Source organism: Coregonus lavaretus (genome assembly GCF_964263955.1).
Source record: "Coregonus lavaretus genome assembly, contig: HAP1_SCAFFOLD_573, whole genome shotgun sequence".
NCBI classification, from domain to species: domain Eukaryota; kingdom Metazoa; phylum Chordata; class Actinopteri; order Salmoniformes; family Salmonidae; genus Coregonus; species Coregonus lavaretus.
In genome coordinates, this window is record NW_028162982.1 from 256800 (window position 1) to 279495 (window position 22696).

The 22696-nt window shown below is 42.4% G+C and overlaps 1 protein-coding gene across 2 annotated transcripts; it reads left to right on the top strand.

Moving 5' to 3' along the window:
• Positions 1-2322: 2322 nt before the first annotated feature.
• On the top strand, positions 2323-21652 carry LOC311118628 (uncharacterized protein). Of its 2 annotated transcripts, XM_084193419.1 has the most exons (4): positions 2323-2607; positions 6662-7120; positions 18370-18810; positions 19913-21652. In XM_084193419.1, the coding sequence occupies exons 1-4, from the start codon at positions 2436-2438 to the stop codon at positions 20878-20880; spliced, it is 2040 nt and encodes a 679-aa protein (XP_084049545.1). In that variant the 5' UTR covers positions 2323-2435; the 3' UTR covers positions 20881-21652. The 2 variants fall into 2 exon arrangements, with proteins under 2 accessions (XP_084049545.1, XP_084049546.1); XM_084193420.1 differs by lacking the exons at positions 18370-18810; positions 19913-21652 and adding an exon at positions 12986-14417.
• The last annotated feature ends 1044 nt before the right edge of the window (positions 21653-22696 follow it).

Consider the following 22696-nt stretch of genomic DNA (forward strand, 5'->3'; position numbering starts at 1 on the left):
CTGCCATGTTGTGCTGCTGTCATGTTGTGTTGCTGCCATGTTGTGTTGCTGCCATGTTGTGTTGCTGCCATGTTGTGTTGCTGCCATGTTGTGCTGCTGCCATGTTGTGTTGCTGTCATGTTGTGTTGCTGCCATGTTGTGTTGCTGTCATGTTGTGTTGCTGCCATGTTGTGTTGCTGCCATGTTGTGTTGCTGTCATGTTGTGTTGCTGCCATATTGTGTTGCTGTCATGTTGTGTTGCTGCCATGTTGTGCTGCTGCCATGTTTTGCTGCTGCCATGTTGTGCTGCTGCCATGTTGTGTTGCTGCCATGTTGTGTTGCTGCCATGTTGTGCTGCTGCCATGTTGTGCTGCTGCCATGTTGTGCTGCTGCCATGTTGTGTTGCTGTCATGTTGTGTTGCTGTCATGTTGTGTTGCTGCCATGTTGTGTTGCTGCCATGTTGTGCTGCTGCCATGTTGTGCTGCTGCCATGTTGTGCTGCTGCCATGTTGTGTTGCTGTCATGTTGTGTTGCTGCCATGTTGTGTTGCTGCCATGTTGTGTTGCTGCCATGTTGTGTTGCTGCCATGTTGTGTTGCTGCCATGTTGTGTTGCTACCATGTTGTGTTGCTGCCATGTTGTGTTGCTACCATGTTGTTGTCATGTACATCTACAGTACCAGTCAAAAGGTTGGACACACCCACCTACTCCTTCCAGGGTTTGTCTTTATTTTTACTATTTTCTACATTGTAGAATAATAGTGAAGACATCAAAACTATAAAATAACACACATGGAATCTTGTAGTAACCAAAAAATTTAAACAAATCAAAATGTATTTTATATTTGAGATTCTTCAAAGTAGCCACTCTTGGCATTCTCTTAACCAGTTTAATCTGGAATACTTTTCCAACAGTCTTGAAGGAGTTCCCACATATGGACGGCTCATATTAATGGCTGGAATTGAGTCAATGGAATGGCTTCTACCACATCAAGTGGTTTCCATGTGGATGATACCACTCAATTGACTCCATTCCAGACATTATTATGAGCCGTCCTCCCCTAAGCAGCCTCCACTGGTATGTAGTACCCTTATTGGTCATAGAATGGATATAATTAATATGCTAAAAGTTCCAGGACATTGTTAATTCGGGTGCGTTTGAAAATATGGCGGGTGTCAGTAAACAACTGCAAAAATGCGTAATTCAATTGTTGCCATTAGCACAGTTACATTCACCAATGCTCTGGATAACATGAAAACAGCCTAACCAGCTCTGCTAGGGCGAGTAAAATGGTCAGAGTGAGGTGTTCTCTCATGTTCTGTATTATTTCCTGTTTTGTGTGGACCCCTGGAAAAGTAGCTACTGCTTTCGCAATAGCTAATGGGGATCCTAATAAAATACCAAATGCTTATTATTATGTATCCAGAGTAATAAGTGTTTTTGGCTATTCTTTGGAGGGTTGGTAGCGTTCAATTCTTTCAATTTTTTATGACTTTGTCAATCAGCTTGTTATTTAAAAAAATTGTAATTATTGTTTATTGTTTCTGTATCAATATGGACTTTGTAAAAAATCTACAATCTCGGTTTGGAAGCTGGCCCTAGCTATTTGCACTCAGGCATGTCTAAAAGCTTAAATCGCAAGAAGCACCTAACTGAACATAGACTCACACAGGAGATAAACAACATGGCTGCTCAGTCTGTGGTAAAAGATTCACTCAGAAGACTCATCTGCTGAAGCATATGGATAATATCCACAAAGAGAGGAAAGAAGAAAGAACATCTTCAGTCAGGAAATGGGAATAACAAGGCAGGATGTGGACAACACTCTTAGGAAAGGAGAGCAACTCCAGACCATTCATACTGTGGGTCTCAGATAAATAGATCTCTGATGGATTTAATGTCGTAAAACATTGCATGTAAATAAAGTTTGATGTGATTTGAATTATTTGGTAATGATCAAACAGTACAGAGGGTTGTAGGACATTCACAGGTCTGCTGTTCAAATTCTTCACTCTAGAGTGTCACCCCCTTTGAAGAGGGGGATGACCGCGGTAGCTTTCCAATCTCTGGGGATCTCAGACGTTACGAAAGTTACTAATGCTGCTCATTCATGTTGATTTAATCTTGTATGGAGTAATGATAAACAGTTGACTCCTGATGAATAATTGATTCTCCCAGATCATCCTATACTAATGTTAACCACTGTTTATCTACATGTAGTCATCGTTTTCCTTTCCTACTGGTCTGTAGGCAGCCTTGCACAGTAAACTCCCATCCAGCTGGTGGCGCTGTTGGGGTTCGTCACCAACTACTAGAACAAAGGATGTCTTAAGATTCCTTCACTAGAACACGGAAGTAGGATTGGTAACGAGTAAAAAAAAATATGTTCCTTGTGTGGCGTAAAGAAAGACTTACTGACTAAGCTAAATAGGGTACCCAACTCTAATTTGACAGAAAATGTCTAAACTACAGTTGTTGCGTATGTTTTTAAATGAGCGTTTAACGGCGGCTGCTGTGGAGATTTTCGGGGCAGTTGAGAAAACGGTAGTGGAGTACCAGGAGGAGAATGATCAGCTACGGAGAATGCTGCGTTTGAGGTTGACACCAGACATACAACTATGTCGAATTGGTTCGTATGTAGATACTGATAGCTAGCTATAGTTCCACTTTATTGATGAACTGTTAACTGATCACCACTTCATCCATTTTTAAGAAGTTGTTTTTAAAGTTACCATGCATGGATAAAACATTGTCCTAAAAACAGGAAGTGATTTTAATTTATAATTCAAAAATGTATAAGCTTTAGAAATAAATAGCTTATCTTCAGTTACTGAGAAGTAATTGAAAATGGATTCTAGTTTTTAATTATTGAATTGGAATTATAGTTTACCTAGTCTTGAATTTACTTGTTTAAAAATTCAAATTGACCCCAACCCTGATGTGTGAAGCCTGTATAGAACCCCACAGTGCAGGTGTCATAATTCCCATAAAACCTAGCGGTCAATCAGGGAAATGGTTCCAATTGTTTTCCCACCATTCATTTTTCCCATAGGGGATTTTAGAAAAACCTTAAAATAAGTGTTTCATGTAGGTTTACCCTGGCTTGATGTTTTGATAACCATGTAAATCTCTCTCAGACAAGGTCTTTTAGCAATATATTTATGAGCACAGCCTTATTTCTATTACAGCATATTGAATGACTCATTCATATTCCATTCACCCAGCTCAATGTAACATTGCTAGGTTTAGGCTACTACATGATACTCACATGTTCCCTATACCCATCATGAGGTTGCTACAAACTAGCCCATGAATGAAAGTTTACAACGTAGATGCACAGGTTGAGAAACATTTGAGTAATCAAGGTGACAGACAGCGACACATTTAATACCACCTTGCACACTCTTGCCTGCATCTAGCTGATATCATTAGTCCAACAGTTGCAAACAAGTGTTTCTATTGGACAAATTCCAGTATGTTTATCCCTGTTCCGTTTGCTTCCGTTTAGCTGTCTGTGGCGAAAAAATCTTTCCAAGCCAAACCTTCATATCATAACCACTAACCGCTACACACAGCCTACATCGTTGTAACCATTATTAGCTAACGTCATAGTCAGCATAGCTACTAGAACTAACGCGTTAGTAAACCCTCTACAATCATGAAGTACAGTGTAGTCAGCAAGCAGTTTAGCAGTTACACCGGTGGGCCCCGGTGGCAATAAATTAATAGAACCTAAAGCTTACATTGACTTGGAAGAGTTCCAGTGTCGGATAGCCAGCTAGCTAACATAGTATCCATCTCTGTTTGAGTTGGATAAACTAGCTAGCTGCATTCGCTAAGTAAGTGAAAGTGGATTTGAAATATATACAAAATATAGCTAGCTGTCTCTCCTCCTAAATTTGAAGAAATGAATTTGTTCAAAAGTGTTCAACTATTGTCTTCCTCTCACTTTGAGTCAACTACTCACCACATTTTATGCAGTGCAGTGCTAGCTAGCTGTAGCTTATGCTTTCAGTACTAGATTCATTATCCAATCCTATGATTGTGTGGACAACATGTCAGTTCATGCTGCAAGAGCTCTGATAGGTTGGAGGATGTTGTCTGGAAGTTTTCATAAATACTGTGTAAGTCTATTGAAGAGGGTGAGAACCATGAACCTCCTAGGTTTTGTATTGAAGTCAATGTACCCAGAGGAGGATAGAAACTAGCTGTCCTCCGGCTACAACATGTTTCTGCTGAGGCTACTGTGTGTATTAATAATTTATTTGGTGATGTGAATATATTATTGTAGTTTTATCTAAAAAGGATAACTTTTTTAAATGTTTCACTATTTTTATTTTTATGAAATTCACTGAGGAGGATGGTCTTCCCCTTGTTCTGAGGAGCCTCCACTGATATTCGGTTCTATTTACTCTGATTCTAAAATGCTAATTAGCATCAAAGGAGACATCAATCAAAACTACAAATCCCTGCAAGCGCCTGCACGTCCTCTCTAGCTGACACCTTTGCTAACAGGTATTTTGTCCATTTAAAACTTGCACAAGACAGTTCACAGAATTGTCTGTTTAAAGACTACATTTAGATAACATTAGATAGTTAATCATGAGATTCTTAACTTTGCCTCGATTCGGCAGTCTCGTCCAGATCATCATGGCGTTTGTAGTTCTTTATGATAGCCACATTAGGAGCTAATTAGCATTTCATTTTTGGGGGATGAATAGAAGTGAATATATTGATAAATGTCACCTTGTCCTAGAGAGATTTACACAGTTATCAAAAGTTCACGCCAGGGTAAGCCTACATGAAACACAGTCCTTATTTTAAGTCATTGTAAAATCACTTATGGGAAAAATGAATGGTGGAAAAACGATTAGAACCATTTCCCTGTTTGACCGTTAGGTTTTATGGGTATTATGACTCATAATGTGGTAATTTGGTATTTTATTAGGATTCCCATTAGCTGTTGCAAAAGCGCAGCTACTCTTCCTGGGGTCCACACAAAACATGAAACATGACATAATACAGAACATTAATATACAAGAACAGCTCAAGGACAGAAGTACATAAATGTTTTTAAAAAGGTACACGTGCCTACATATCAGTACAGTCGTGATCAAAAGTTTTGAGAATGACGCAAATTAATTTTCACAAAGTCTGCTGCCTCAGTTTTTATGATGGCAATTTGCATATACTCCAGAATGTTATGAAGTGTGATCAGATGAATTGCATTTAATTGCAAAGTCCCTCTTTGCCATGAAAATGAACTTAATCCCCCAAAAAGATTTCCACTGCATTTCAGCCCTGCCACAAAAGGACCAGCTGACATCATGTCAGTGGTTCTCTCATTAACACAGGTGAGTGTTGACGAGGACAAGGCTGGATATCACTCTGTCATGCTGATTGAGTTAGAATAACAGACTGGAAGCTTTAAAAGGTGGGTGGTGCTTGAAATCATTGTTCTTCCTCTGTTAACCATGGTTACCTGCAAGGAAACACGTACCATCATCATTGCTTTGCACAAAAAGGGCTTCACAGGCAAGGATATTGCTGCTAGTAAGATTGCACCTAAATCAATCATTTATCGGATCATCAAGAACTTCAAGGAGAGAGGTTCAATTGTTGTGAAGAAGGCTTCAGGGCACACAAGAAGTCCAGCAAGCGCCAGGACCGTCTCCTAAAGTTGATTCAACTGCGGGATCGGGGCACCACAAGTGCAGAGCTTGCTCAGGAATGGCAGCAGGCAGGTGTGAGTGCATCCGGAAAAAAGCTTGTCCGGAGAAGTCAAGTTGAGCGCTACCATCAGTCCTGTATCATGCCAACAGTAAAGCATCCTGAGACCATTCATGTGTGGGGTTGCTTCTCAGCCAAGGGAGATGGCTCACTCACAATTCTGCCTAAGAACACAGCCATGAATAAAAAATGGTACCAACACATCCTCCGAGAGCAACTTCTCCCAACCATCCAATAACAGTTTGGTGACGAACAATGCCCTTTCCAGCATGATGGAGCACCTTGCCATGAGGCAAAAGTGATAACTAAGTGGCTCGGGGAACAAAACATTGACATTTTGGGTCCATGGCCAGGAAACTCCCCATTGAGAACTTGTGGTCAATCCTCAAGAGGCAGGTGGACAAACAAAAACCCACAAATTCTGACAAACTCCAAGCATTGATTATGCAAGAATGGGCTGCCATCAGTCAGGATGTGGCCCAGAAGTTAATTGACAGCATGCCAGGGCGGATTGCAGAGGTCTTGAAAAAGAAGGGTCAACACTGCAAATATTGACTCTTTGCATAAACTTAATGTAATTGTCAATAAAAGCCTTTGACACTTATGGAATGCTTGTAATTTTACTTCAGTATACCATAGTAACATCTGACCAAAATATCTAAAAACACTGAAGCAGCAAACTTTGTGAAGACCAATACTTGTGTCATTCTCAAAACTTTTGACCACGACTGTACATACACACAACATATCTAAGTCAAATAGGGGAGAGGCGTTGTGCCGTGAGGTGTTGCTTTATCCGTTTTATTTAAACCAGGTTTGCTGTTTATTTGAGCTGTATGAGATGAAACAGAGTTCCATGCAACAATGGCTCTATATAATACTGGACGCTTTCTAGAATTAGTTCTGGATTTGGGGACTGTGGTAACCTCTGCTCCTCCTCTCCTTCCCTCCAGACTCCCTGCAACTCTCTGTCTCTGTTTCTGAAGAGGAGGTTCCCCCTGAGCAGCAGCACTGTGAGCAGGAGTGGAGCCCCAGTCTGGGGCAGGAGGACCCAGAGCCCACACAGATTAAAGAGGAACAGGAGGAACTCAGGACCAGTCAGGAGGAAGAGCAGCTTCGAGGGCTGGAGGCTGATATCATAGAGTTCAAATGTACTCCTTCCTGTGTGAAAAGTGAATGTGATCTGGAGGACCCGCTTCAAGAAGCCATACTAGCTGAACACCCAACTCTCAGTCGACTGAAAATGTCTAAACTACAGTCGTTTCGAGAGTTTTTAAATGAGTGTTTAACGGTGTTTGCTGCTGTGGAGATTTCTGGGGCATTTGCGAAAACAGTAGCGGAGTACCAGGAGGAGAATGATCGACTACGGAGACTGCTGCGGATCTCACCGGAGATAAAACTATGTAGAATAGGTTTGTATGTAGATCTTCTGATATCTTCATACAGTTCTATTCAATTAAGATGTTTTTATTTACTTTTACTGTACATGGATAAAGACGTGTCTGTGTCACGAAAACCAGGAAGTTATTTGAATGTTAAGAAACAGGAAAAAAAAGAAACAGATTCAAATGTCTTTATTGGCTTTCGGTCATTCAACCTTCATCAGAGCAAATCTCTACAAACAGTGGGACAGATAAGGCCACTAACGCTGCGTTTATTCAGACCAATTCTGATAGTTTTTTTTCCACTAATTGGTCTTTTGACCAATCACATCAGAAGTTTTCAAACCAGATTTTTTTTTGTGTGTGCTGATCTGATTGGTCAAATGACCAATGAATGGGAAAAAGATCAGACTTGGGCAGCCTTAGCGAGCCAGAGATAATTACACACACACCTGTCGTAATCTAAAGTAACCCAAAGGGCCACTAGATGTCATATCAGAGAGAACAGTACATATAGATGTAATTCTACTAGAACAAGACACATGTACAAATAGAAAATGAGGTGTTTGTATAAGGAACCAATACTCTCCAACAGAGAGCAATACAAACTATCAGACTAAAATGAAAGGTCAACACATATATAACACTACAGTGCATTCGGAAAGTATTCAGACCGCTTGACTTATTCCACATTTTGTTACGTTACAGCCTTATTCTAAAATTAATTAAATTGTTTTTTTTCCTCATCAATCTACACACAATACCCCATAATGACAAAGGAAAACCCGTTTAGATATTTTTGCAAAGTTATGAAAAACTGAAATAATTTTTCAGATCCTTTACTCAGTACTTTGTTGAAGCACCTTTGGCAGCGATTACAGCCTCAAGTCTTCTTGGGTATGACGCTACAAGCTTGGCACACGTGTATTTGGCGAGTTTCTCCTATTTTTCTCTGCAGATCCTCTCAAGCTCTGTCAGGTTGGGTGGGGAGCATCGCTGCACAGCTATTTTCAGGTCTCTGCAGAGATGTTAGATTGGGTTCAAGTCCGGGCTCTGGCTGGGCCACTCAAGGACATTCAGAGACTTGTCCCAAAGCCATTCCTGCGATGTCTTGGCTGTGTGCTTAGGGTTGTTGTCCTGTTGGAAGGTGAGCCTTCGCCCCAGTCTGAGGTCCTGAGTGCAGTATGTTACAGTTTTCATTATTAAAGTGATGTTAAGAGAATTTCTATCTCTAATTCAACCTAAGCTTGAATCATTACCAGGGGTTGTAAGGCTCTGGTTTTAATCATAAATGATTCAAGGTCCACAACCAGCAAGAATGATCTGTATTTTTATTCATGGAGAGCTCTGGCGCCAAAACCCATACACTCCTGTTTTATACCCCTTGACACACAAAGGCACTTTGCTCCGCCCACCTTTAGGAGGCTTTCTTAAACAGTTTCCACCTTTCTCCTTCACCCTGGAATGTTTAGTCCCGCCCCCCTCTGTTAGTGGGTTGATCATTCTAACACAGTTTACACATTTATACTGTATTTGGGGTGAAATCCTTTAGTCATTATTCTTAAAATACAAATTAATCTAACAAGTGACCAGTGATTCCATGTCTTTGTACATAGGGCAGCAGCCTCTAAGGTGCAGGGTTGAGTAACCGGGTGGTAGCCGGCTAGTGATGGCTATTTAACAGTCTGATGGCCTTGAGATAGAAACTGTTTTTCCAGTCTCTCGGTCCCAGCTTTGATGCACCTGTAGTGGCCTCGCCTTCTGAACATGCTGTGGCTCAGGTGGTTGATGTCCTTGATGATCCTTTTGGCCTTCCTGTACATTGGTTGTGGGCGGTGCAGTTGCCGTACCAGGCGGTGATACAGCCCGACAGGATGCTCTCAATTATGCATCTGTAAAAGTTTCTGAGGTTCTTAGGGGCCAAGCCGAAATCCTTCAGCCTCCTGAGGCTATTGCGCCTTCTTCACCACACTGTCTGTGTGGGTGGACCATTTCAGATTGTCAGTGATGTGTACGCCGAGGAACTTGAAGCCGTCTCGTCATTTTTGGTGATCTACCTACTACTGTTGTGTCGTCTGCAAACTTGATGATTGAGTTGGAGGCCTAAAATGTATTCATCCCCCTTGGTGTTTTTCCTATTTTGTTGCATTACAACCTGTAATTTAAATGGATTTTTATTTGGATTTCATGTACACAAAATAGTCCAAATTGGTGAGGTAAAATGAAAAAAATAACTTGTTTCAAAAAATTCTAATAAATAAATAACAGAAAAGTGGTGTGTGCATATGTATTCACCCCCTTTGCTATGAAGCCCCTAAATAAGATCTGGTGCAACCAATTACCTTCAGAAGTCACATAATTAGTTAAATAAAGTAACATGTGTACAATCTAAGTGTCACATGATCTCAGTAAATATACACCTGTTCTGAAAGGTCCCAGAGTCTGCAACACCACTAAGCAAGGGACACCACTAAGCAAGTGGCACCATGAAGACCAAGGAGCTGTCCAAACAGGTCAGGGACAAAGTTGTGGAGAAGTACAGATCTGGGTTGGGTTATAAAAAAATATCAGAAACTTTGAACATCCCACCGAGCACCATTAAATCCATTATATGGTACCACAACAAACCTGCCAAGAGAGGGGCCGCCCACCAAAACTCACGGACCAGGCAAGGAGGGCATTAATCAGAGGCAACAAAGGGAGCAAAGATAACCCTGAAGGAGCTGCAAAGCTCCACAGCAGAGATTGGAGTATCTGTCCATAGGACCACTTTAAGCTGTACACTCCACAGAGCTGGGCTTTACGGACGAGTGGCCAGAAAAAAGCCATTGCTTAAATAAAAAAATAAGCAAACACGTTTGATGTTTGCCAATAGCCATGTGAGAGACTCCCCAAACATATGGAAGAAGGTACTCTGGTCAGATGAGACTAAAATTGAGCTTTTTGGCCATCAATGAAACGCTATGTCTGGCACAAACCCAACACCTCTCATCAACCCGAGAACACCATCATGCCGATGAAAAACATCCCCACAGCATGATGCTGCCACCACCATGCTTCACTGTGGGGATGTTTTTCATCGGCATGGACTGGGAAACTGGTCAGAATTGAAGGAATGATGGATGGCGCTAAATACAGGGAAATTCTTGAGGGAAACCTGTTTTCAGTCTTCCAGAGATTTGAGACTGGGACGGAGGTTCACCTTCCAGCAGGACAATGACACTAAGCATACTGCTAATGCAGCACTTGAGTGGTTTAAGGGGAAACATTTAAATGTCTTGGAATGGCCTAGTCAAAGCCCAGACCTCAATCCAACTGAGAATCTGTGGTATGACTTAAAGATTGCTGTACACCAGCGGAACCCATCCAACTTCAAGGAGCTGGAGCAGTTTTGCCTTGAAGAATGGGCAAAAATCCCAGTGGCTAGATGTGCCAAGCTTATAGAGACATACCGCAAGAGACTTGCAGCTGTAATTGCTGCAAAAGGTGGTTCTACAAAGTATTGACTTTGGGGGGGGTGAATAGTTATGCACACTCAAGTTCTTGTTTGTTTCACACAAAAAAATATTTTGCATCTTCAAAGTGGTAGGCTTGTTGTGTAAATCAAATGATACAAACCCCCCCAAAAATCAATTTTAATTCCAGGTGTTAAGGGGGGTGAATACTTTCGCCACTGTATCCAGCAGAGTTGTCTCCTCCTCTTGGTGCCACTTCCACCTGGAATTGAAGAGAAGACACACTGTGAGAGCACCGGACAAAGTGACAAGCAACACGATCATTTTCGTCCTTGCTACATCTCTGTTTCAAGCATCTGGATGTCTGGCCCACGTACATGTTGTCACAAACACAGCGTAGGATGTAAATCACATGTCATGTGACCACGCCTTTAACACTATATTTTTTTCCAGACCTAGGGTGTCGGAACTCTGAGGTTTTATATAGCTAGGTAACCTCTGGATCAAGGCTGTATAGCTAGGTAACCTCTGGATCAAGGCTGTATAGCTAGGTAACCTCTGGATCAAGGCTGTATAGCTAGGTAACCTCTGGATCAAGGCTGTATAGCTAGGTAACCTCTGGGTCAAGGCTGTATAGCTAGGTAACCTCTGGATCAAGGCTGTATAGCTAGGTAACCTCTGGATCAAGGCTGTATAGCTAGGTAACCTCTGGATCAAGGCTGTATAGCTAGGTAACCTCTGGATCAAGGCTGTATAGCTAGGTAACCTCTGGATCAAGGCTGTATAGCTAGGTAACCTCTGGATCAAGGCTGTATAGCTAGGTAACCTCTGGATCAAGGCTGTATAGCTAGGTAACCTCTGGATCAAGGCTGTATAGCTAGGTAACCTCTGGATCAAGGCTGTATAGCTAGGTAACCTCTGGATCAAGGCTGTATAGCTAGGTAACCTCTGGATCAAGGCTGTATAGCTAGGTAACCTCTGGATCAAGGCTGTATAGCTAGGTAACCTCTGGATCAAGGCTGTATAGCTAGATAACCTCTGGATCAAGGCTGTATAGCTAGGTAACCTCTGGATCAAGGCTGTATAGCTAGGTAACCTCTGGATCAGGGCTGTATAGCTAGGTAACCTCTGGGTCAAGGCTGTATAGCTAGGTAACCTCTGGATCAAGGCTGTATAGCTAGGTAACCTCTGGATCAAGGCTGTATAGCTAGGTAACCTCTGGATCAAGGCTGTATAGCTAGGTAACCTCTGGATCAAGGCTGTATAGCTAGGTAACCTCTGGATCAAGGCTGTATAGCTAGGTAACCTCTGGATCAAGGCTGTATAGCTAGGTAACCTCTGGATCAAGGCTGTATAGCTAGGTAACCTCTGGATCAAGGCTGTATAGCTAGGTAACCTCTGGATCAAGGCTGTATAGCTAGGTAACCTCTGGATCAAGGCTGTATAGCTAGGTAACCTCTGGATCAAGGCTGTATAGCTAGGTAACCTCTGGATCAAGGCTGTATAGCTAGGTAACCTCTGGATCAAGGCTGTATAGCTAGATAACCTCTGGATCAAGGCTGTATAGCTAGGTAACCTCTGGATCAAGGCTGTATAGCTAGGTAACCTCTGGATCAGGGCTGTATAGCTAGGTAACCTCTGGGTCAAGGCTGTATAGCTAGGTAACCTCTGGATCAAGGCTGTATAGCTAGGTAACCTCTGGATCAAGGCTGTATAGCTAGGTAACCTCTGGATCAAGGCTGTATAGCTAGGTAACCTCTGGATCAAGGCTGTATAGCTAGGTAACCTCTGGATCAAGGCTGTATAGCTAGGTAACCTCTGGATCAAGGCTGTATAGCTAGGTAACCTCTGGATCAAGGCTGTATAGCTAGGTAACCTCTGGGTCAAGGCTGTATAGCTAGGTAACCTCTGGATCAAGGCTGTATAGCTAGGTAACCTCTGGATCAAGGCTGTATAGCTAGGTAACCTCTGGATCAAGGCTGTATAGCTAGGTAACCTCTGGATCAAGGCTGTATAGCTAGGTAACCTCTGGATCAAGGCTGTATAGCTAGGTAACCTCTGGATCAAGGCTGTATAGCTAGGTAACCTCTGGATCAAGGCTGTATAGCTAGGTAACCTCTGGGTCAAGGCTGTATAGCTAGGTAACCTCTGGATCAAGGCTGTATAGCTAGGTAACCTCTGGATCAAGGCTGTATAGCTAGGTAACCTCTGGATCAAGGCTGTATAGCTAGGTAACCTCTGGATCAAGGCTGTATAGCTAGGTAACCTCTGGATCAAGGCTGTATAGCTAGGTAACCTCTGGATCAAGGCTGTATAGCTAGGTAACCTCTGGATCAAGGCTGTATAGCTAGGTAACCTCTGGATCAAGGCTGTATAGCTAGGTAACCTCTGGATCAAGGCTGTATAGCTAGGTAACCTCTGCTCCTCTCCTTCCCTCCAGACTCCCTGCAGCTCTCTCTCTCTGTCTCTGAAGAGGAGGTTCCCCCTGAGCAGCAGCACTGTGAGCAGGAGTGGAGCCCCAGTCTGGGGCAGGAGGACCCAGAGCCCACACAGATTAAAGAGGAACAGGAGGAACTCAGGACCAGTCAGGAGGAAGAGCAGCTTCAAGGGCTCTTTGATACCAAAGACTCCATGTTCACTCCTTCCTGTGTGAAAAGTGAATGTGATCAGGAGGACCCACTTTGGTCCTTGACTCTTCCCCAAACCCAGGCTGTGGAGAACAGACAGAATGGCTCTAAACCAGTGGATCTCAAACCTTTTGGCACTGTGACCCACCTAAAGGGTCTGGACATTCCCTGTGACCCTCCAGATAATCAAAACAATGCCTCCAGCCACAGCTCAGCCGTAAGCAGCGACCCAGTAGGACTTGACAGCAGCCCAACATTGGATCCCAACGCACCAATGGGGGAACACGGTTTCAAACCCAGCACCAAGTCTAGAAATACTCACTGCTTCTGTGACTGTGGTGAAACATTTGCTCTGAAAGATGACCTGCAGAGGCATGTGACTCTCACCAAGAAGAGACTCGGTGAATGCCACTTCTGCAAAAAACTCTACAACTCCACCTGTAAACTGAAGGCCCACGTCAAACTCTGTCAAGGTGGGAATCCCTGCACCTGCCCTGTTTGTGGAAAGACCTTCAAATACAAAGGAGTTCTGTCCAAGCACATGAGGATTCACACAGGAGATAAACCATTTAGCTGTGGTGACTGTGGGAAAAGCTTCAATCGGAAGGTGAGCCTAACTGAACATAAACTGACTCACACAGGAGAGAAACCATTTAGCTGTGGTGACTGTGGGAAAAGCTTCAATCGGAAGGCGGACCTAACCCTGCACAAACTGACTCACACAGGAGAGAAATCATTTTGCTGTGGTGACTGCGGGAAAAGCTTCTATCGGAAGGGGCACCTAACCATGCACAAACTGACTCACACAGGAGAGAAACCATTTAGCTGTGGTGACTGCGGGAAAAGCTTCAATCGGAAGGCGGACCTAAGGAGGCACAAACTGACTCACACAGGAGAGAAACCATTTAGCTGTGGTGACTGTGGGAAAAGCTTCAGTCTCAAGAATAGCCTAACCAAGCATATACTGACTCACACAGGAGAGAAACAACATGGCTGCTCAGTCTGTGGTAAAAGATTCACCCGGAAGGCTAATCTGTTGAGGCATGTGGATAAAGTCCACAAAGAGAGGAAACAGGACAGAAACTGAAAGAGGAAAGAACATTAGGACAAAGAGATTGTCTGTCAGGTAACTGTAAGGCACCAAAATAGGAAAAATGCCAAGATATGCCACTCTAAGTGCCGATACGATATGTATTGAATCACCAGGGACCTCACAAAACCATATCATCATACTTAGGTGCCGATACGATATGTATTGCTATACGATATACAGTGGGGAAAAAAAGTATTTAGTCAGCCACCAATTGTGCAAGTTCTCCCACTTAAAAAGATGAGAGAGGCCTGTAATTTTCATCATAGGTACACGTCAACTATGACAGACAAATTGAGGAAAAAAATTCCAGCAAATCACATTGTAGGATTTTTTATGAATTTATTTGCAAATTATGGTGGAAAATAAGTATTTGGTCACCTACAAACAAGCAAGATTTCTGGCTCTCACAGACCTGTAACTTCTTCTTTAAGAGGCTCCTCTGTCCTCCACTCGTTACCTGTATTAATGGCACCTGTTTGAACTTGTTATCAGTATAAAAGACACCTGTCCACAACCTCAAACAGTCACACTCCAAACTCCACTATGGCCAAGACCAAAGAGCTGTCAAAGGACACCAGAAACAAAATTGTAGACCTGCACCAGGCTGGGAAGACTAAATCTGCAATAGGTAAGCAGCTTGGTTTGAAGAAATCAACTGTGGGAGCAATTATTAGGAAATGGAAGACATACAAGACCACTGATAATCTCCCTCGATCTGGGGCTCCATGCAAGATCTCACCCCATGGGGTCAAAATGGTCACAAGAACGGTGAGCAAAAATCCCAGAACCACACGAGGGGACCTAATGAATGACCTGTAGAGAGCTGGGACCAAAGTAACAAAGCCTACCATCAGTAACACACTACGCCGCCAGGGACTCAAATCCTGCAGTGCCAGACGTGTCCCCCTGCTTAAGCCAGTACATGTCCAGGCCCGTCTGAAGTTTGCTAGAGTGCATTTGGATGATCCAGAAGAGGATTGGGAGAATGTCATATGGTCAGATGAAACCAAAATATAACTTTTTGGTAAAAACTCAACTCGTCGTGTTTGGAGGACAAAGAATGCTGAGTTGCATCCAAAGAACACCATACCTACTGTGAAGCATGGGGGTGGAAACATCATGCTTTGGGGCTGTTTTTCTGCAAAGGGACCAGGACGACTGATCCGTGTAAAGGAAAGAATGAATGGGGCCATGTATCGTGAGATTTTGAGTGAAAACCTCCTTCCATCAGCAAGGGCATTGAAGATGAAACGTGGCTGGGTCTTTCAGCATGACAATGATCCCAAACACACCGCCCGGGCAACGAAGGAGTGGCTTCGTAAGAAGCATTTCAAGGTCCTGGAGTGGCCTAGCCAGTCTCCAGATCTCAACCCCATAGAAAATCTTTGGAGGGAGTTGAAAGTCTGTGTTGCCCAGCGACAGCCCCAAAACATCACTGCTCTAGAGGAGATCTGCATGGAGGAATGGGACAAAATACCAGCAACAGTGTGTGAAAACCTTGTGAAGATTTACAGAAACGTTTGACCTGTGTCATTGCCAACAAAGGGTATATAACAAAGTATTGAGAAACTTTTGTTATTGACCAAATACTTATTTTCCACCATAATTTGCAAATAAATTCATTAAAAATCCTACAATGTGATTTTCTGGATTTCTTTTTCTCATTTTGTCTGTCATAGTTGACGTGTACCTATGATGAAAATTACAGGCCTCTCTCATCTTTTTAAGTGGGAGAACTTGCACAATTGGTGGCTGACTAAATACTTTTTTTCCCCACTGTAGTTGACAAAGCTACAAAAGAGCAAAATGAGATAATCTGTAAATAACTAGGTAAAATAGTGAGAGATGTGAGGTGTGGAGCAGTCAGCAGTTCACACACTACGTAGGCCACTGGGAAGACAGGCAGCACTTAAAGTAGATGGCCCTAGCTAGCAACAAGACAGCACTAGACCATAACAGATAAAGACAAAACATATATTTATCACTCCTGGAGATATCAGGAGTCCTCTAGCTATAGAATGAAGGCCCAAGCCGTTGCAGCTTTCAGGAGTCGCCTGTGTTACAATGAGTTGTCTTTCAATTCAGTTCATACAATAAATTATATAACATATTATAACGTTTTCCCCACATGTAGTTATCTATTTCCATTATCACTACTAGTATGTACGTTGTAGGTAACGCTCCGTCCACGTAGAGGCGCTGTGCTGTCTTTATGGGCTTAACACCCGCTGATACAAACAGAAGAAGAATGCGGAAGTGAAATTGCGAATGGATTTGTTTTTTGTGAACACCATTTTTTCCTCGTGGAAGAAGCTACCAGCTGAATAGCCAACTAGTTATCAGTCGACTTACAATGTCTAAACAACAGTCGTTTCATGTGTTTTTAAATGAGCGCTTAACTGCGGCTGCTGTGGAGATTTTCGGCGCAGTTGAGAAAACGGTAGTGGAGTACCAGGAGGAGAATGATCGGCTACGGAGACTTCTGCGGATCACACCGGAGATACAACTATGTAAAATAGGTACTTGGCTACAATGCCTTCAGAAAGTATTCATATCCCTTGACTTATTCCACATTTTGTTGTTTTTGTCAGATCACATCAGATATAAAACTATGTAGAGTAGGTACGTATGCACAGTGCATTCGGAAATAATTCAGACCCCTTTGTTAGAAATTGCGTAATTCAAATCTGGTATTGGAATAAGAATCAAGAGATCTTCAATCCAAGCTTAATTTATTATATGCAAAATGTATGTATGATAAGTATGAAGGTTCGTATACGGGCTCACTGAAAAACCACGCAGGGCCGTCAGAGAACTAGAATTATTGTTTACAGATTCTTTCTCAAATACTCTGACAGAAAGCATACACCTCTTCTGTTGGCCAACCAGAGCAAAGGACTGAGTGTGGTCCAGACTCCATTTCAGCCAATCCGTTCCATTTGTTGCCAGGCATAGTCGCTATGATAATAACCTGCGGAGTCAGCACCGAAAATACACAAATCCACTCTAGCCATGTTCAAGGACAGTTTCACAGACAACAAAGAGAGAGTGTTCTTATCAGCCTGTTATGTGAAACAATCCATATCAGTACAGTGCTCCTCATTAATTCATTCCTTCCAAGCTATTCATCACATACAGATCCAATTAAAAAATAAAACCCAACACCTTCAATTTTTCCACATTACAGCCTTATTCTGAAATGGATTAAATACAAAAAATGTCCTCCTCAATCTACACACAATACCCCATAATGACAAAGCGAAAGGTTTTTTAGAAATGTTAGCAAATATAAACTGGGATTATGTTTTGCCGAGTAGAAACTGAAAGGTGAATAATGTGTGGCCTCAGGTAGCCTATCAAATTCGATGTGCACCTGAGCAAGGTACACAACCCTAATTTATCCTGTGAGTTGCTGTAGATGAGAGCGTCTGCTAAATGGCATATTATTATTATTATTTATATTATAATAAGAATATAATATGTTTCTGAACACTTCTACGTTAATGTGGATGCTACTATGATTACGGATAATCATGACTAAATAATGAATAATAACAGGGGAGGTTAGCATTTTGGGTTATGATGAACATCTTTGTTTCTTTTAACTTTCTCACTTGTCATTATTGAAGATTCATTCATAATTATCCCGAAGTGTTCAGAAACATATTTTATTTACAATAAAACGGACTCCAAATTTACACAATACATTATTCACCATTCAGTTCCTGTTGGGCAAAAACACAACCAAAACAAACTGCAAATTCATTCAACAAGTTTGTGGAGTAACAAGCGTAATGCAAGGAATATGGGATCAAATACTACACTTTTTACTCTATTACACTAAGTTAATTTATCCAAACGCTTATGACTTATTCACCTTGGGGGACTAGATACATAAAGTGCTTTGATTTCTACATGGTGAAACAGATATGAAAATTCCCTAAAATAAAAGGTGACATTCTGTACTGTCACTTCATATAAAACATTTGATCTCAAATCCCAAATTCTGGAGTGTAGAGCCACATTTGTAAATGTTAGTTTCACTGTCCAAATAAATACATTGGGGACTGTGATAACCTCTGCTCCTCCTCTCCTTCCCTCCAGACTCCCTGCAGCTCTCTGTCTCTGAAGAGGAGGTTCCCCCTGAGCAGCAGCACTGTGAGCAGGAGTGGAGCCCCAGTCTGGGGCAGGAGGACCCAGAGCCCACACAGATTAAAGAGGAACAGGAGGAACTCAGGATCAGTCAGGAGGAAGAGCAGCTCTTTGATACCAATGACTGTGTTTTCACTCCATCCTGTGTGAAAAGTGAATGTGATCAGGAGGACCCGCTTCAAGAAGCCATACTAGCTGAATACCCAACTCTCAGTCGACTGAAAATGTCTAAACTACAGTTGTTCTGTGTGTTTTTAAATGAATGTTTAACGGCATCTGCTGCTGTGGAGATTTTTGGAGAGGTTGTGAAAACAGTAGCAGAGTACCAGGAGGAGAATGATCTGCTACGGAGACTGCAGAGGATCACACCGGAGATAAAACTATGTAGAATAGGTTTGTATATAGATCTAATACCTAGCTAGCTACGGTTCTACTTAGTTAATAAACTGTTTTTCCGCTAACCGGGATCTCCATTTCATCCATTTTTAAAGAACAGTTTTTTAATGTAGCTAAGATTCACCGGGCATGATTCAAAAGTTATCTGTCACAAAAATATTATTGAAATAGCATATATAGCGCAGCTCTTCTGACTCCAATGCATTGGAGTCATTGAATATGTTTACGTGCACACTAATAATTAAACATTCAATTGATTACGGCATCAGTCATGTAAAAACCTTACTGTGCTTATCTTAAATCGGAGTTAGATCTTAATTTAGGTAAGCATACACCGGTTAAAACACCTGTTTTTCAGAGTAATCTTTCAAATTATTAGGACGTGTAAACACCTTAAACAGAGTTCCAGTGGTGTGTTTGATCTGCTCATGCGCTAACACCAGCCGAGGTCACCAGCAGCGCAAGCCTCTATTTGGTGCAAGTCAAGTGAGTTTGGAACAACTGAAAGTATGCATCTTAGAAATAGTTTTCACACACAAACGTTATATGTCCCAACTCAGAATCAAATATGCTTCACAAAAAAATATAATGGTCGCTGAGGTCAAACGTTTATTTTGATTGCCGATTATGTGCGTGTACACATACCCAGCGACTCTTCCTTTTGATTAGCATTAGACGCCAATGCATTTTAGTGGAGACATTGAGTACGTTTTACGTGCACATGAATCATTCAATATTAAATTGACTATGGCAGTAGGCAGAGTACGGCATTAGTCATGTAAACGCCTTACACTGCTCATCTTAATCGGTGTAAGGTCATCAAAACATCTAGTTTTCTGAGCAATCTTTCAAATTATTAGGACTTGTACAAGCTTTATTAAGATATCAAGAGCAGACATCCCCTGTTTGTCTATACATTGTCTATGTATTGTCTATACATTGCACATTTATTTTAGCCAACTCCTGTTATTATTTTGATCAATGCCAATAAAGCAATTTTAAAATCATAAACCTATAATTCACATGTGGAACTCAAGTGTTCTATTTAATTCTGTGCTATATTGATGATAACCTCTGCTCCTCCTCTCCTTCCCTCCAGACTCTCTGCATCTCTCTGTCTCTGAAGAGGAGGTTCCCCCTGAGCAGCAGCACTGTGAGCAGGAGTGGAGCCCCAGTCTGGGGCAGGAGGACCCAGAGCCCACACAGATTAAAGAGGAACAGGAGGAACTCCGGACCAGTCAGGAGGAAGAGCAGCTTCAAGGTCTCTTTGATACCAAAGACTCCATGTTCACGCCTCCCTGTGTGAAAAGTGAATGTGATCAGGAGGACCCACTTCAGTCCTTGACTCTTCCCCAAACCCAGACTGTGGAGAACAGAGAGAGTGACTCTAAACCAGTGGATCTCAAACCTGTTGGCACTGTGACCCACCTAAAGGGTCTCGACGTTCCCTGTGACCCACCAGATAATCAGAACAATGCCTCCAGCCACAGCTCAGCCGTAAGCAGCGACACAGTAGGACTTGACAGCAGTCCACTATTTGATTCTAACCCAACATTGGGGGAACACCAGACCAAACCCAGCACCACATCTAGAAATACTCACTGCCGTGACTGTGGTGTAACATTTGCTCTGAAAGATGACCTGCAGAGGCATGTGACTCTCCTCAAGAAGAGACCCATTGAATGTAGTTTCTGCAAAAAACGCTACAACTCCACCTGTAAACTGAAGGCCCATGTCCGACGCTGTCACGGTGGGAAACCCTTCACCTGCCCTGTTTGTGGCAAGACCTTCAAACTCAAAGGAGTTCTGTCCAAGCACATGAGGATTCACACTGGAGAGAAACCTTTTAGCTGTGGTGACTGTAGGAAAAGCTTTAATCGCAAGGAGCACCTAACCAGGCATAAACTGATTCACACAGGAGAGAAACCATTCACCTGTGGTGACTGTGGGAAAAGTTTCAATCGCAAGGAGACCTTAACTACGCACAAACTGACTCACACCAGAGAGACACCATTTAGCTGTGGTGACTGTGGGAAAAGCTTCAATCAGAAACAACATGGCTGCTGAACATAGACTCACACAGGAGAGAAACAACATGGCTGCTCAGTCTGTGGTAAAAGATTCACTCAGAAGACTCATCTGTTGAGGCATGTCAAAAACAACCACAAAGAAAGTAAGTGAGGACACAGAGAGTGGACTAAGATGGAGTATTGAGATACACCCAGAGAGTGGACTAAGATGGAGTATTGAGATACACCCAGAGAGTGGACTAAGATGGAGTATTGAGATACACACAGAGAGTGGACTAAGATGGAGTATTGAGATACCCACAGAGAGTGGACTAAGATGGAGTATTGAGATACACACACACAGAGAGTGGAGTAAGATGGAGTATTGAGATACACCCACAGAGAGTGGACTAAGATGGAGTATTGAGATACACACAGAGAGTGGACTAAGATGGAGTATTGAGATACACCCAGAGAGTGGACTAAGATGGAGTATTGAGATACACCCAGAGAGTGGACTAAGAGTATTGAGATACACCCACGATCACCTGTGGACTCTAACTGGTCCTCCTTATCCTGCTCAGTCCAGTGTCACGCTAATGATCTAATGTATCTATGGCACAGCAATGATCTAATGTGGTGGTTGTCTGAACCCGACAGCTAAATGTTGCTACTCTTTGGGCAATCTGCACTTCAGACAACCACCACTTTTTTGGTGAACAACTGAGGGATGGGGTTGGAGAATTGGAAACACTCAATTTTTCGTAGACAGATAAATGGATACAAGATGTCAAAGTATTGTTCTACTGCAGGGTTTCCCAATAGGTGGTGGCCTGTGGGTGTTTTTTGTTTGGGCCCCACTGTTTTCTGAGCAAAACAACATCATATATAGATACATTTTTTAAAATTAATTTAGGGAATCTGTTCCCAAGTATTCCCATGTGTAAATAGATTTATATGTGATCATATCAACCAGCTCTCACAGTCTCACGTCAGAATTAGACGTTGAAGAAACATCCATGTTTCTTAAACGTCACATTTGGAAGTTGTTGCAAATGTAAAATCTGGAAGTATTTAAGGTTTAAGTTTAGGCTGAATGGTTAAGGTTTGGGGTAGGCTTTAAACATCACAGGATTCGAACTTGCAACCTTTGGAATCAGAGGCAGATGCTTACGTCCGTCATCCCTTTCCACAACCCAAACCTACTTGAAGGTAACAGCGCTCACTGTTGCCCCCTAGTGGCCGATCTGACATCGCCAGACATGGACGGCAGTCGAATACTGATTTGTATCACGGGTAACTGGATCTTATCCCCTGTGTTATCAAGGTTTGAAATTATTCTGTTAGTTTTCAAGTACTATATCTGTTTGGTTTGGTGGTCCCGTGTAGCTCAGTGGGTAGAGCATGGCGCTTGCAACGCCAGGGTTGTGGGTTTCGATTCCCACGTGGGACCAGTAAGAAAATGTATGCACTCACTACTGTAAGTCGCTCTAGATAAGAGTGTCTGCTAAATGACAACAATATGTAAATGTATTCTTGCAGTCAATTTGCAGTGTACAGATTTATAACCATGTTCCGTCCCCGAGACTAGCCGTTGAAGGAAAAATCCCCCCCCCCCCCGGCTGACGTGCTTGCCACCGACATTGGCAGCTTCTCACAGGCCCAAATGTCAAACTGAGCGGCAAGAAGACTCCCCATTAGGGTGCAAAGCTACCGGTAATTTACTAAAGTTACTGGAATCTTCAGTAATTGTGGTAGTTAACAAAATCTATGGCAATCTATTTTAACTTTGGTAATTTAGACTTTACATTTTTTATTCATACATAGTATTCATTTGTCATATCTGTGTCCATATTGTCATGAGTTTCTAGTAG